General features: G+C 46.5%; 1 protein-coding gene across 1 annotated transcript; it reads right to left on the bottom strand.

Annotated features, from left to right (window-relative positions):
• Positions 1 to 2325: 2325 nt before the first annotated feature.
• Positions 2326 to 14001, bottom strand: GP6 (glycoprotein VI platelet). The gene is made up of 8 exons (XM_061140647.1): positions 13968 to 14001; positions 11248 to 11283; positions 10875 to 11132; positions 9301 to 9585; positions 7763 to 7816; positions 6387 to 6446; positions 4758 to 4808; positions 2326 to 2564 (listed from the first exon to the last, which is right to left on the bottom strand). The coding sequence occupies exons 1-8, from the start codon at positions 13999 to 14001 to the stop codon at positions 2326 to 2328; spliced, it is 1017 nt and encodes a 338-aa protein (XP_060996630.1).
• Between the last annotated feature and the right edge of the window lie 263 nt (positions 14002 to 14264).

The following is a 14264-nucleotide window of genomic DNA, read 5'->3' as shown; positions in this document are numbered from 1 at the left end:
GAGGAGGAAATGGCAACCCACTCCAGTTTTCTTGCCTGGGAAATGCCATGGACAGAGGAGCCTGGTGGGCTACAGTCCATGGGGTCGCACAGAGTCAGACACGACTGAGCAACTCACACACACATACATGAAGCACATGTATGATCACATCATTGCTCTGATTAACGTTTAATGACTCCATGTTAATGATTTAATGATTCCACAGAAAACAGACCTTCATGGTATGCATAGCTCTTCCTCTTACAGCCCCCCAGAATTCCCTTGTGACACACAGAAGCCCCACATTCCTTAAAGCAGCAGTGCAAGAATCACTTTTTTATTAGAACCTTTATTTTTTTGCTTTTTTTAAAATTCAAGTATAGTTGATTTACAATGGTGTGTTCATTTCTGCAGTACAGCAAAGTGATTTGGTGGTATATACATATATACATCCCTTTTAATGTTATTTTCTATAAAAATTACTTTTTTATTAAGCACTATTTTTTTTTAAATTTTTCTTCCTAACCTTAACTTCCTTCTAGATAGTTCCTCTAGCCCAAGTGGCACAGAGGGCGCACTGGGGGAGGACTCTGAGCTCAGAGTCGCCAGGAAGGCAGGCAACCTGGGGGCTGGCAGTGTTGGGGGAGGGGCCAGATCTTGCCAATCTTCTTCACAGCTCCTGGCGGAGAGTTCCCTAACAAAGTCAGGGTCTGGGGTTCACTCTGGTAGGAGCTAGAACCCCAGATGTGTACCAGAGTCATATTCATGGGAGAGTCAGACTGGACTTCGTCTGAAGACTGTGAGTGGCTTTGGTTTAACAGGAGGGCACCCAGCTAGATGCCGCAGTCTGGCAACAAGAAAAGGGAAGTATTTCTGACTTACGTCGCTTACCTCCCTAGGACAAGTGACCCACACAGACAGGGATGGATGTCAGGGAGCAAGGCTGAGGGTTTTTTGCTTTCTTTTTATAAAGGTGAAATTCATGTAACATAAAATTTTACCATTTTAAGGTGAACAACTCAGTGGCATTTAGTACACTTTGTTATGAAACCACCACCTCTACCTAGTTGCAAAACATTTTCATCACTGCAAAATTAGAAAAGAAAAAAATCAATCAATTCAGTAACTGCCCTGATGCTAGGAAAGGTTGAAGGCACCAGGAGAAGGTGGGTACCAGAGGATGAGATGGTTGGATGGCATCACCAACTCAATGAACATGAATCTGAGCAAACTCAGGGAGATAGTGAAGGACAGGGAAGCCTGGTGTGCTGCAATCCATGGGGTTGCAAAGAGTCAGACACAACTGAGCAACTGACCACAAGAATCTTCCTTGCCTCAACCCCTGTCAACCACCAGTCTGTCTTCTGTCTCTATGGATTTACCTATCCAAACCTTTCGGATAAGCTTAGGACTTTGGACTTTTTTTCTAATATAAAGGCAAGTCATTAACATGTTGGTTATAATTATTATTACATTCGAAGGGGGAAGAATAGAGTACCCAACAGCCTGAAAGAGTCAGGTACAACCCAAGAAACAAAAAGAGATTTTTTTCAGTCTGTAGCTTAAGACAGTGTTAGTTGTTTGGGGATAACCAGAAAGGGGAAAAAACCTCAGGAACTGATTCACTTTGCTGCATACCAGAAACTAACACAACACTGTAAATTAACTATATGTCAATAGAATTAAAAAAAAAAAAAAAGCACAAGGCAGGTGGGCAAGGGGGACACATGGGAGAGTTTGGGGCAGAGGATGGATTGGGTCAGCTGCTAGAGGGGGTGATGTCAGAAGTCAGCCCTCAGTGGGGAAAAGAGAGGGTGGGACAAATTGAGAGAGCAACCCTGAAACACACATCCTACCACGTGTAAAATAGATAGCCAGTGGGAATTTGCTATGTGATGCAGGGAGCTCAAACTGGTGCTCTGCGACAGCTAGAGGCGTGGGAGGTGGGAGGGGGGGTTCAAGAGGGAGGGGACATGTGTACACCTATGGCCGATTCATGCTGATGAATGGCAGAGACCAACACAACATTGTAAAGCAATTATCCTCCAATTAAAAATAAATAAAATTTAAAATAATTAGTCCATCTGGAGGGACTTCACTGGTGGTCTAGTGGTTAAGACTCTTCCTTCCAATGCAGGGGGCGTGGGTTCAATCCCTGGTTATAAAACTATAATCCCCCCCCCAAAAAAAAAACTATAATCCCCATATGCCTCACAGTCCACCCAAAAAAGAAAAAGGCAATGAGCAAGACAACAGTGAGGAGACTGTGGCTCTCACAGTCCACTCTCTCTAGGTCCCCTCCCAACTCGCACGACCAATCTCTTAAAGGCAACCAAGCCTGGGAGTCTAGCGCTGGAAGCCTCTGTTGTGACCATCTGGTCGACCCCTCTCCTGCCGCCCCTGTGGTTTCTGGGTCTGCGGGAGGGGTGGGAGTGGCCTGTGTGCAGCTCTGACCCGGTGCATCATCGGAGGTTTCCTCCGGCTGTGCCAGTCTTCTGCCAGAAGCCCCACCAGAAGAATTAGAAGCACAGCCCCAAGGCATATCCGGGCCAGATTGCCCTTGGTGTAGCGCTGGAGGGCAAGACCTGGAGGAACAAGAAGAGACAGGAGCAGATGATAAAAGCCCAGTCCCAAGCAGACTTCCCTGGTGGTCCAGGGGTTAAGACTTCACCTTCCATCACCAGGGGGGCAGGTTCGATCCCTGGTTGGGGACCTAAGATCCCTCGAAGCCAAAAAACCAAAACGTAAAGCAGAGGCAATGCAGTGAAGACTTTAAAAGTGGTCCATATCCAAAAAAATGATGATAATTGTCAGGAAGCATTTAACAAGAGGCTTCCTGTGTGCTGTTTTGGATCTGTCGGGAACTCTCTGGCCCTTATTAATTCCTGAATATTCAGGAATTAAGAGGAGAGGCACACCTTTCCTGGGGCTGAGGAATCCAGGCATTTCTCATTACGGTGATAAGTACCCTCCTCCTTTTAATGAGCCAAACGGTAAAAGGTGATTGTTTGCAACTCTCTCTTTGATAGGGATCATCTTATTGTTTTGTAAGTCTGGAATTTTAATCTTTATCTTTGCTGAGACTAACTACCTTACATATGCCCACACCTTGTTGATTAAAACACCTTTGCTCCATCAGAGCTTGGGTCCCCGTGTCTTTCTTTCTTTCTTTTCTTTCTCTCTCTCTCTCTCTCTCTCTCTCTCTCTCTCTCTCTCTATCTCTATCTCTCTGTTTCTGGCTATTTCCTTGGAGCGCGGAGGCCCGCTGAGCTCACTTTCTTGCCCGGGCTTCTAAGACCCTCTAGAGAAGGCGCACTGTGCCTTCACCTACTCGAGAGGGCGCCTGGTGCCTACGTGCAGCAGCGCAAGCCCTAAGAACAAGGCTCTATTGGCTTTCCGCGGAAACCAGGGGATACCAGCCTCTTTCTCTCTCTTACTTTCTTATTGTCGACTCCGGACCACCAGGTTCCTGTCCATTAAAGGACCAACAGGTAATGATCTTGGGACTTCCCTGGTGGTCCAGTGGTTAAAAATCTGCCTTCCAATGCAGGGGACGCAGGCTGGATCCCTGGTCAGGGGACTAAGGTCCCACATGTCACAAGCCTGTAAGGCTTGACTACTGAGCCCAAACACCACAAGTAGAGAGAAAACCACGTGCCACGCCAAAGATACCTCAAGCTGCAACTAAGACCCAGCCCAGTCAAAAATAAAAATTATAAATAAATAGTTTTTAAAAATCTTTAAAAAAGGAAAAGCTCATCTCCAGGACCCATTCCAAGCCACAAATTGAGTTGTCATAGCCAAACTTTTCATCTGAAAACCTATTACTCTCCACTAGCCAGAAAAGCTATGACAAACCTAGATAGCATATTAAAAAGCAGAGACATTACTTTGCCAACAAAGGTTTGTCTAGTCAAATCTATGGTTTTCCCAGTAGTCATGTATGAATATGAGAGTTGGACCATAAAGAAAGCTGAGTGCTGAAGAACTGATCCTTTTGAACTGTGGTGTTGGAGAAGACTCTTGAGAGTCCTTGGACTGCAAGGAGATCAAACCAGTCAATCCTAAAGGAAATCAACCCTGAATATTCATTGGGAGAACTGATGCTGAAACTGAAACTCCAATACTTTGGCCACCTGATGCAAAGAACTAACTCATCAGAAAAGATCCTGATGCTGGGAAAGATTGAGGGCAAGAGGAGAAGGGAACAACAGAGGACAAGACGGTTGGATGGCATCACCAACCCCATGGACATGAGTTTGAGCAAACTCCAGGAGATGGTGAAGGACAGTGAAGCCTGGCATGCCGCAGTCCATGGGCTTGCAAAGAGTCAGACACAACTAAGAATAACAAGCTAGGATGCCAGCCTCCTTCCTCGAGGATTCCTCTCGTCCTCACCAAGCATCAGGACTAGATAAGCCCCATTCTTTGAGTAGCACGTCTTCCACTCACCCCCTCACAGGCCTCTGATACAACTTCCCCCCACACACAGACACTCCCTGGTTGTTTGGCTGATTATGGAAGAGGAGACTGTCATAACGGGTGGGACAGAGATGAAATTTCCCTTCCTCTGACCTTTTAGACAATCTCCACCTTCACACTGGTCTTTGCCCAATTCTGAGCTCCATTTGCTAACACTACCCCTCCCCTTCTTGGCTGACATATCAGAACCCAAGACCAGAGAGACACAGCTTCTTCACTGGGAAAGCAGCCAGTTTGGGGTAAAGACATGGGCTAGAGGGGGAAGGAAGTTGGTCCAGAGAAGGACACTTACTCACCAGTTGGAGGGCCTGACTCCTTTGGAAGGACAGTGATATTCCTAGAAGCTTCTGGGAATTAAAAAGGATAAGTGTAAAGAGGTGGAACCATCTCTTCTACCCCTGTTTCTACCCCCAATTCTGAACAGCTGCATTGAGAGGCAGAATTCCAGGTTTATAAGAAGAGTGTGAACTACAAAGGGCTTCTCTGATAGCTCAGTGGTTTAAAAAAAAAAAAAAATGCCTGCCAATGCAGGAGACACGAGTTCAATTCCTGGGTTGGAAAGATCCCCTGGAGGGGGAAATGCCAACCCATACCAGTATTCTCGCCTGAGAAATCCCATGGACAGTGGAGCCTGGCAAGCTACAGTCCATGGGGTTGCAAAGAGTCAGATATGACTTAGCGAGTAAACAACATGAACTGCAGAGTCAGAGTGTTTGGATTTGAACCTCAGCCTGATCACTTATTAGATATGGATAGAGTGATAATGTTAGTCACTCAGCCATGTCTGACTCTTTGCCACCCCATGGACTGTAGCTCATGAGGCTCCTCTGTCCATGGAATTCTCCAGGCAAGAATACTTGAATGGGTTGCCATTGCCTTCTCCAGGGGATCTTCCCAAGCCAGGGATTGAACTCAGGTCTCCTGCATTACAAGTAGATTCTTTACCATCTGGCAAATGACTTAATACCTATGGGTCAGTTTTACCAATCCTCCTGAGAGTGACTGGAAACCAAGAAGGGTTTTAAACATAGGATGGGGAAGAATCTCCTCAGGGTCTTAGAAAGAACCTGCCAGCATCAGGAACCTAAAGAAAGTGTGTGGGCCCCATGGAGAGCGCTAACGAATTCTCAGGGAATCTGCCAAGGTTTTCTGTCTTGAAGGAAAAGGAGACTCTCCCTGGGGAAGCCAAGGGCAAACAGCACAACAGCATGAGGGAAACATAACTGCACTGGACTGGAGGATGTACTGTGTCCAAAAAACTACGATCTGTGTGGGGTTGAAGCATGGGCCTGGAAGCAATGGGAACAAGCCTACACACATGGGTGAGAGCCAAGTTGGACGAGCACACGAAAGGGATTTCCCTGGGGGTCCAGTGGTTCCGACTCTGCACTTCCAATGCAGAGGCCGCGAGTTTGATCCCTGTTTGATCCCATGCAGCACAGCCAACAAATTTAAAAAAAAAAAAAACTCAGAACTTACTACCCACGTAGAAAGGTTCTTGTGGCAACACAGTAAGTGACAGAAAGTCCAAAAGAAAAAGCAGAACAGCACACTGCTGGGGATGGGAGGGGGGCTCGAGAGGGAGGGGACATACGTATATCTGATTCACGTTGTTGTACAGAAGAAACCAACAGGTCATTGTAAAGCAATTGTCCCTCAATGAAAAGTAAATTTAGAAAAGGAGAAGAAGAGCGCCGTGTAGGGATAAGTAATGGTGTCCCCATGGTAGCCTCGGTGCCGCCATCTTGGAAGCAGCCATTTACCCAGAATGCTCCTCTGCCCCCAAGCTCAGAGCCCATCTCCACCCCACCCTCGCCCTCAAACCAACGACTTTCGTGGGAAGAGTCAGGTGGTTTTGAGAAGCAGACTGAAAGCCGACAGCCTCACATGACGGAAGCGCGAGCTCTGAGTGCCTGGTTACTCACGCGTTGTGGAGGCTTCGTTCACAACCGAGTGGTTCAGTTTCCTGGAGGCCTCTGTGAATTCTAAGCGAGAGGATTATAAGAAAGTCAGGTCTGTTCAGTGAGTCCCTACTCCGCTTACCCCTTCTGAGCTATCCCATCTCCCTGGAACTCATTTCTCTACCACACACTGCACACACACAGAGGAAAGACAAACTCAGAAAGCCTAAGATCGACCATCTTCAGTTTCTGAGTGGCTTCCTGAGAAATGGCTCCATTCATCCGCTGATGGACACTGGGTTATTTCCACGTTGGGGCTATTGTGAATTCTGTAACTGTATAAACATTCACATACAAGCTTCTGTGTGAATACACTTTTTTTTTTTTAATTTTCTTGAGTGTATATACTGAGGGTAGGGGCTTTCCTGTTGGTTCAGCTGTAAAGAGTCTGCCTGCAATGCAGGAGACCTGGGTTCGATCCCTGGTCCAGAAAGATCACACATACTGTCGAGCAACTAAGCCTGTGTGCTACAACTGTTGAGCCTGTGCTCTGGAGCCCAGGAGCAGCAACTACTGAAGCCCACATGTTCTAGAGCCTGTGCTCTGAAACAAGAGAAGCCACCACAATAAGAAGACCATGTATCACAACTAGAGGGTAGCCTCTGCTCTCCACAACTAGAAAAAAAGCCCATTCAATAATGAAGACCCAGCACAGCCAAGAACAAATAATTTTCTTAATTTTTTTTTAAAAAGGAAGCACTATTGATTCATGCAACAACTTGGAAAAATCTCAAGGGTATTATGATCAGTTCAGTTCAGTCACTCAGTCGAATCCAACTCTTTGCGACCCCATGGACTGCAGCATGCCAGGCTTCCCTGTCCATCACCAACTCTCAGAGCTTGCTCAAACTCATGTCCATGGAGTATTATGATAAGGGGGGGGGGGGGGAGAGACAACCTCAAAAAGTCCCATGCTGCATGATTCCATTTATATGTAACAGTCTCAAAATGACGAAATTAAATCTAGGAAGAACAAATTAGCCAGGGGTTAGGGATCATGTGAGAGGAGGGGTGTCTATAAAGGGGGGACCCTGAGAAATATCCTTGTGAGGATGAAATACCATTTTTTGTTTTTTTCTCTTGGAATAGTATTTTGAATGCAGTGGTAGTTATAGGAATCTGTGTGATAAATCAACATAGAACTATGCATATATATTGTGCCAAGTTCAGATTTCTGTTTTTTCTGTTGTACTGTAATTATGTAAGAAGATCCCCTGGAGGAGGAAATGGAACCCACTCCAGTATCCAAGTAAATTGAGAAATCTAGACAAATAGGAGAATGATAATGGGGTTCCTGTGCCTTTATGCCACAGACACAGGGTGAATGTTCCAAAACCTACCTGTTATGGTGGAAGGTGGCTCCGTGGGTAGCCAGCTGGGGGTCACAGAGGTCCCTGAGAAATCAGAAAAATAAGAGAAAGAAATCTGTGCACTGTTAGGTGTGGTTCCTGAGCAAACCCAGTTTCCTCACCTAGAAAATAAAAATACAAATGCTTCCATCACTGGACTGTGGTGAGTCTTAAACAGCATTTGAAAGGCACACCTAGCACATTCTGGGGCTAATTATTGATGATCCCTGTAGCTGCCTTCCCTACTTTCCAAGCTTCAGTCTTGTGCCTTCTTCTGGATCCCTGTGACCTGCCATCTTACAGATACTGGGAACAAAAGTGGCTTTTGTCTCCTGAGCACCAGACGAGGAGGCAGAAACCATGGACTAGGTCCGGAGAAGGACAGGCATCCTATGTGGGGAGAAATGGGAACTGCCTAGGGAACAAATCAGCCCCCTCCTTCTCCCACTACCCCTGCTATCTGCTTGTTTACCCAGACCAATCACAAGGCATTCTTCATGGCATTCAAATTAAAACAATATTAAAAATTTCTTTTTCCTGGCTTTCACTTTCTCCAAGCTTCCACTGCAGGGGATGCAAGCTCAGTCCCTGATTAGGGAACCAAGATCCCACATGCCAAGAAGTGCAGCCAAAAAAAAGAAAAAATACGTAAACTAAAATTTTTAAATAAAAATAGTTGATTAATTAATTAATGTAAAAAAGTGGATATGTGTGTGTGTGTGTGTGTGTGTGTGTGTATAACTCATTCACTTTGCTGTACACCCAAAGTTAACACCATATTGTAAATCAACCATGTGCATGTGTGCTAAGTCACTTCAGTTGTGTCCATCTCTTTGCAACCCAGTGGACTGTAGTCCACCAGGCTTCTGTGTCCATGGGGATTCTCCAAGCAAGAATACTGGAGTGGGTTGCCATGCCCTCCTCCAGGGGATCTTCCCAACCCAGGGATCGAACCTGAGTCTCTTATATCTCCTGCATTAGTAGGCAGGTTCTTTACCACTAGCACCACACTAGCTGAGAATCCCTGTAAATCAACTATACTCCAATACAAATTTTTTTAAAAGAAAATCTTGGGCTGCAGAGACCATCCTGGATGATCTGGGTGGGTCCAATTACAAGGGTCCTTAAAAGCCTAAGAGTGAAGCAGGAAGGTGGAAAAGTCAGAGAGAAAGAGAAAGATTAGAAAATGCTATGAAACTGGCTTTGATGATGAAGGAAGGGACCGTGGGAGCCAAGAAATACAGGTGATTCTAGAAGCTGGAAAAGGCACCAGAAATGAATTCTTCCAGAAGGAAGGCTGGCTGACACCTTGGTTTTATCCCCACAGGACCCATTTCAGACTTCTGACTTCCAAAACTGTAAGGTAATACATTTGTGAAATTTAAGCCAGCGAACTTGTGGTCACTTGTTACAGCAGCACCCAGACACTCAAACACCCTCCAAAGCCTCCAACTTCCCATGCTCCCTCCCCTGGAAACTTCCATCAGGGACTGCCAAGGCTGGAGAAAAGGTTTGTCTCTACCCCTGACCTGTGACCACAAGCTCCAGGGGGTCGCTGGGGGCTGACCACAGGTATGGATATGCACTGGAAAAGCTATAGCATCGGTAGATTCCACTGTGGGCAGCAGTCACCGTGACGATGGGGAAGTCTGCCCGGTACCACCTCTCTGGTGTCTTGAAGGGCCTGGTGTCCCCCTCCTTGTAGAGAGCAAATTGGTCAAAACCATACTGGCTCTGACAGCGTAGAGTCACGGTCACTCCTGCGGGCACCGCCGTGCTGGGCTGAGCTGACAGCGAAGGCTTAGGGGAAGTTCCTGGGAAAGGAGAGAAATTTAGTATTAAAGATGGTGGCCACTGTGGAAAACAGTATGGAGTTTCCTCAGAAAACTAAAACTAGAATTACCGTATGATCCAGCAATCCCTCTCCTGGACACACATCCAGACAAAACTCTAACTCGAAAAGATACATGCACCCCTGTGTTCACAGCAACAATATTCACAAGAGCTAAGACATGGAGACAACCTAAATATGCATCGACAGAGGAACGGATAAAGAAGATGCGGTCCATATATATGATGGAATACCACGTAGCCACCAAAAAGAATGAAATAGTGCCATTTGCAACAACATGCCATGGGCAACTAGAGATGATCATACTAAGTGAAGTCAGTCAGACAGAGAAAGACAAATCACATATGATATCAGTTATATGTGGGATCTAAAATATGACAAAATGAACCCATCTATGAAATAGAAACAGAATCATGGACGCAGAACACAGACTGGTGGTTGCCAAGAGGGAGAGGGTTGGGGGAGGCATGGAGTGGGAGGTCAGGGTTATCAGGTATAAGTGTGTATATGAAGGGTGGATAAACAGCAAGGTTCTACCACTGTATAGCACAGAGAACTATATTCGATACCCTATGATAAACCATAATGGAAAAATATTTTTCTAAAAATATATATATATATAACTGGAGCACTTTGCTGCACAGCAGAAATTAACAGCATTGTAAATCAACTATATTTCAATTGAAAAATACTAAAACTGGGGGAGGGGGGGAGAGCAAGAGAAGGTGGTTAAAACTCGACCTTTCCATTGAAGGAGCCAGGTGGTTGGACCCCTGAATGAAAAACTAAGATCCCACATGCCTCAAGGATGTGGCCACAAAATAAATATTTTTTAAGGCATAAACGTGGCTAGAGGGGTGCACATTTTTTCCTCTCGTGTCAGGCTTGGATGTGACTTGGAATGACAATCTAGGAATTTGTCTTTATTTAAAATTGTACTATTGTGAACATCTGGATTTTTTGCATTGATTTGGTTTTTTTTTTTTTTTTTAATATTGCATTAACAAATTATTTATGTGGGTTACTGAGTTTTGGGCACTTTCCCTAAATTTGGCACTCAAGGCCCACATCTTGCTTGCCCCACCCTAATCCCAACATCCCCACCCCCCGCCCTCATCCCAGGACTTTGGGTTTAGGGTCTTCATCACCCCCTGCTCTCACCCTCTTGCAGCCCACCCCCCCCCCCCCCAACGCAACAGAGGACCACGGAACACTGAGCCTAAATGTCTAGCCACGCCCACCCCCAGTTACCAGTAGCAACCAGCTCCAGCTGGCTGCTGGGAGGGGACCAGTGCATCCCTATTTGATAGGAGCAGCGGTAGCGGCCCGCTTGGCCTGTTTCCATCGCCGAGATGAAGATCTCCGCCTGGTCAAAATACCTCCCGGATTTCAGCTTCTCCAGGCGGTACAGGTCTGCACCCGGAGGCCCCTGGCAGCGAATGGTCACCGGCTTCCCCAGGGGCACGAGGGAGCTGGGCAGGGCCTGGAGGGAGGGCTTGGACAGAGGACCTGGAAGCGAAGCACATCCAGCGGAGCTCAGCTTCCGACAGAGCCCTCCCGTCCTGGGCCCTCCGCCAGCTCCTGCCCTCTCGCTGGCTGAACCAGAAGACGGATCTGGACTCACCTTCCTGAGCGCATATCACCTGGCCCAGACACAGCCCTGGGGAAAGAGCAAGGGACCAGTCACCAGGACCTCGTGTGAACCCACACCTCCTGCGTGCTGCACACTGAGAAGGCAAACTTGCGTGCTTTTTTTTTTAATTGGGGATATAGTTGAGAGTCCCTTGGATAGCGAGGAGACCCAACCAGTCCATCCTAAAGGAAATCAGTCCTGAATATTCACTGGAAGAACTGATGCTGAAGCTGAACACTTTGGCCATCAGATGCGAAGAATTGATTCATTTGAAAAGACCCTGATGCCTGGAAAGATTGAAGGCGGGAGGAGAAGGGGACGACAGAGGATGAGATGGCTGGATGGCATCACCGATGCAGTGGACATGAGTTTGGGTAAACTCCGGGAGCTGGTGATGGACAGGGAGGCCTGGTGTGCTGCAGTCCCTGGGGTCCTAAAGAGTCGGACTCGCCCAAACTACTGAACGGAACTGAACTGATAGTTGATTAACAACTTTGTGTTAGTTTCAAGTGTTCCCTTCTTTTGTCTTTATTGTGTGTGTGTGTCATTTTTTTTTTTTCAAAGATACACAAGCACGTGATTGAAGTGAAAGAAGGCAACCTGGGGCGTCTCTGGTGGTCCAGTGACCGGGACTCTGCCCTCCCAATGCAGGGGCCGAGCTTCGATCCCTGCTCAGGGAACTAAGATCCCACAAGCCCTGTGGCATGGCCAGTTAGTAAAAATTAAAAAAACAAACACAGGGCTCCCAGTTAAATTTGAATTTCAGATAAACAACAAATAATTTTTTTTTTTTGCACAGTAGATCCCATGAGGTCCATAGTCCTGCAACTGGCAGGAGGTAGATTTAAACACTGGCAGCACATTTTTGCAATAAAGCATGTGGATTTGGTGCAAACATTGCTTAGTTTGTATTTGAGCATGGCGCTGTGTGACCTTGAACAAGTTACTTAACCCCTCTGGGCCTGTGTTCTCACCTGTGAGATGGGAATAATAGGAGGCCCTGCTTCATCAGGCCATCATGGGGATTAAATGAGTGTCTTTTTAGAAACACAGAGGAGGGCTCCCCTGGTGGCTCAGTGGTAAAGAATCCGCCTGCCAGTGCAGGAGACACGGGTTCGATCCCTGATGCAGGAAGATCCCATGTGCCCAGGAGCAACTGAGTCGGAGTTCAACAACTACTGAGCCCGTGCTCTAGAGCCCAGGAGCTGCGACTACTGAAGCCTGCGGACCCCTAGCATGTGCCCCACCACAGGATGCCACCGCAATGAGGAGCCTGTGCACCGCAACCAGGGAGGAGCCCCCATCACCACAGCTAGAGAAAGCCCGCCCGCAGCAGCAAAGACCCCGCACAGCCAAAAATGAAATAAAAGCACAGAAGATGCATGTGTGAGAGCTCCATGAGCTCTCTCAAGGATGGATAAAGGCATGAGTGACTGAGGGCAGTTTGTGTTCACAGTATGCACTCTTATCCCCGATAACACAACTGTTCTCCCTTCCTGCTTAGCCCCGGGAGCCTCTGTCCTTTTCCGTGATAAAATTCCTTTGAAGAAATAAGGAAATCATGTGCAGACGTGCCCAGAATAGAGCTTGATAAGGAGGAGACTGTAAAAAAACGCATCTGAGCCTCCCCACCAGTCCTATTACAGGAGACCCTTACTCCAGCATTGTTGAGATGACCGACAAATAAAAATCTTACATATCCAAGGTGTATGGCATGATGACCTGTGAAATAATTACCACAATCAAGCTAGTTAACACATCCGTCACCTCACATAATTAAATATCTTTGGCGGTATTTTTTTGGTGAGAAATCTAAATCTACTGTTTTGGCAAATTTCAGGTACATGCTATAGAATGGTTAGCTATTGTCACCAAGTTATGATTTAAACCCCCAGGACTGATTTCATCTTATAAATGGAAGTTTGTACGTTTTGACCCACATCATCTACCTCTCCGTTATCCTCACCTCCACCCTCAACCACCTGTCCCCAACCCAGGCAATCCCCAAGCTACTCTCTGCTTTTGTGGGTTCGACTTTTTGAGACTCCATGTATAAGCAAGGTCCTGCAATATTCATTTATCTGGCTTATATCACTTAGCATAATACCCTCAAGGTCCAATCACACTGTCACAAACAGCGAAATTGTTGGCACCAGAACCATAAGGGATATTGACAAGCTAAATCTATAATCTAGCACTGATATGAAACCCACCTCAAACAAAATTAAAAATTAGGACCTACTATAGAGTACAGGAAATGCTACTCAATATTTGGTAATAAACTCTAAGGGAAAAGAACCTGAATATATATTATATATGTGTGTGGTTATATATATGAGATATATAATATATATGTGTGATTCACTTTGCTGTACATCTGAAACTAACACAACATTGTAAATCAACTATACTTTAATTAATTAGTTAATTAAAAACAAAACAATATGGCGTAGCGGAAGAAGGTTGTAGCCCAACACTCTGAGACCTGTATTCATTTCTTGACCCAGCCATGAATAAACTAGAATAATTCATACAAGCAGCCTCCCCCTGGGTCCCAGTTTTCCCACCCAACAAATAAGTGAGGTGATGCTTGTAGGTCACCTCTTGCCGTGAAAGTTACCTCCTGCCCTGGTGCAATTTAAAAAAAAAAAAAAAACTTCTTTGTCTCCTAGCCCACTGCCTGTCCCTCAGCATTTTCCAGAATGACTCACCAAGGCAGAAGAGGGCAGCCAGGGCTGGGGACATGGTTCCTCGCCTGCCCTGAGCCCTGCAGCCCAGGAGGGACGCCTTGGGTGGGCGGGAGCCGGACACAGGATGCGTCAGCAGGGTGAAGGGCCCGCTCTGCCCTCCCTCGTCAGCCTGGCTTTCCCTAGGTGGCATTCATCGAGCCGGAGCCATCCCCTCTGTAGTGTGACTTGCACACAAGCTCCGAGGAGCCTGGCTTATCTGCTGCCGCCAGCCCAGGGTCCCAGCGAGTCTGCCTCGTGAGGCATCATCTGTGTTCTGCT

This window comes from Dama dama, chromosome 4, assembly GCF_033118175.1.
Source record: "Dama dama isolate Ldn47 chromosome 4, ASM3311817v1, whole genome shotgun sequence".
NCBI classification, from domain to species: domain Eukaryota; kingdom Metazoa; phylum Chordata; class Mammalia; order Artiodactyla; family Cervidae; genus Dama; species Dama dama.
The sequence above is the reverse complement of the archived record's forward strand: the minus strand, read 5'-3'. Positions and strand labels throughout refer to the sequence as shown.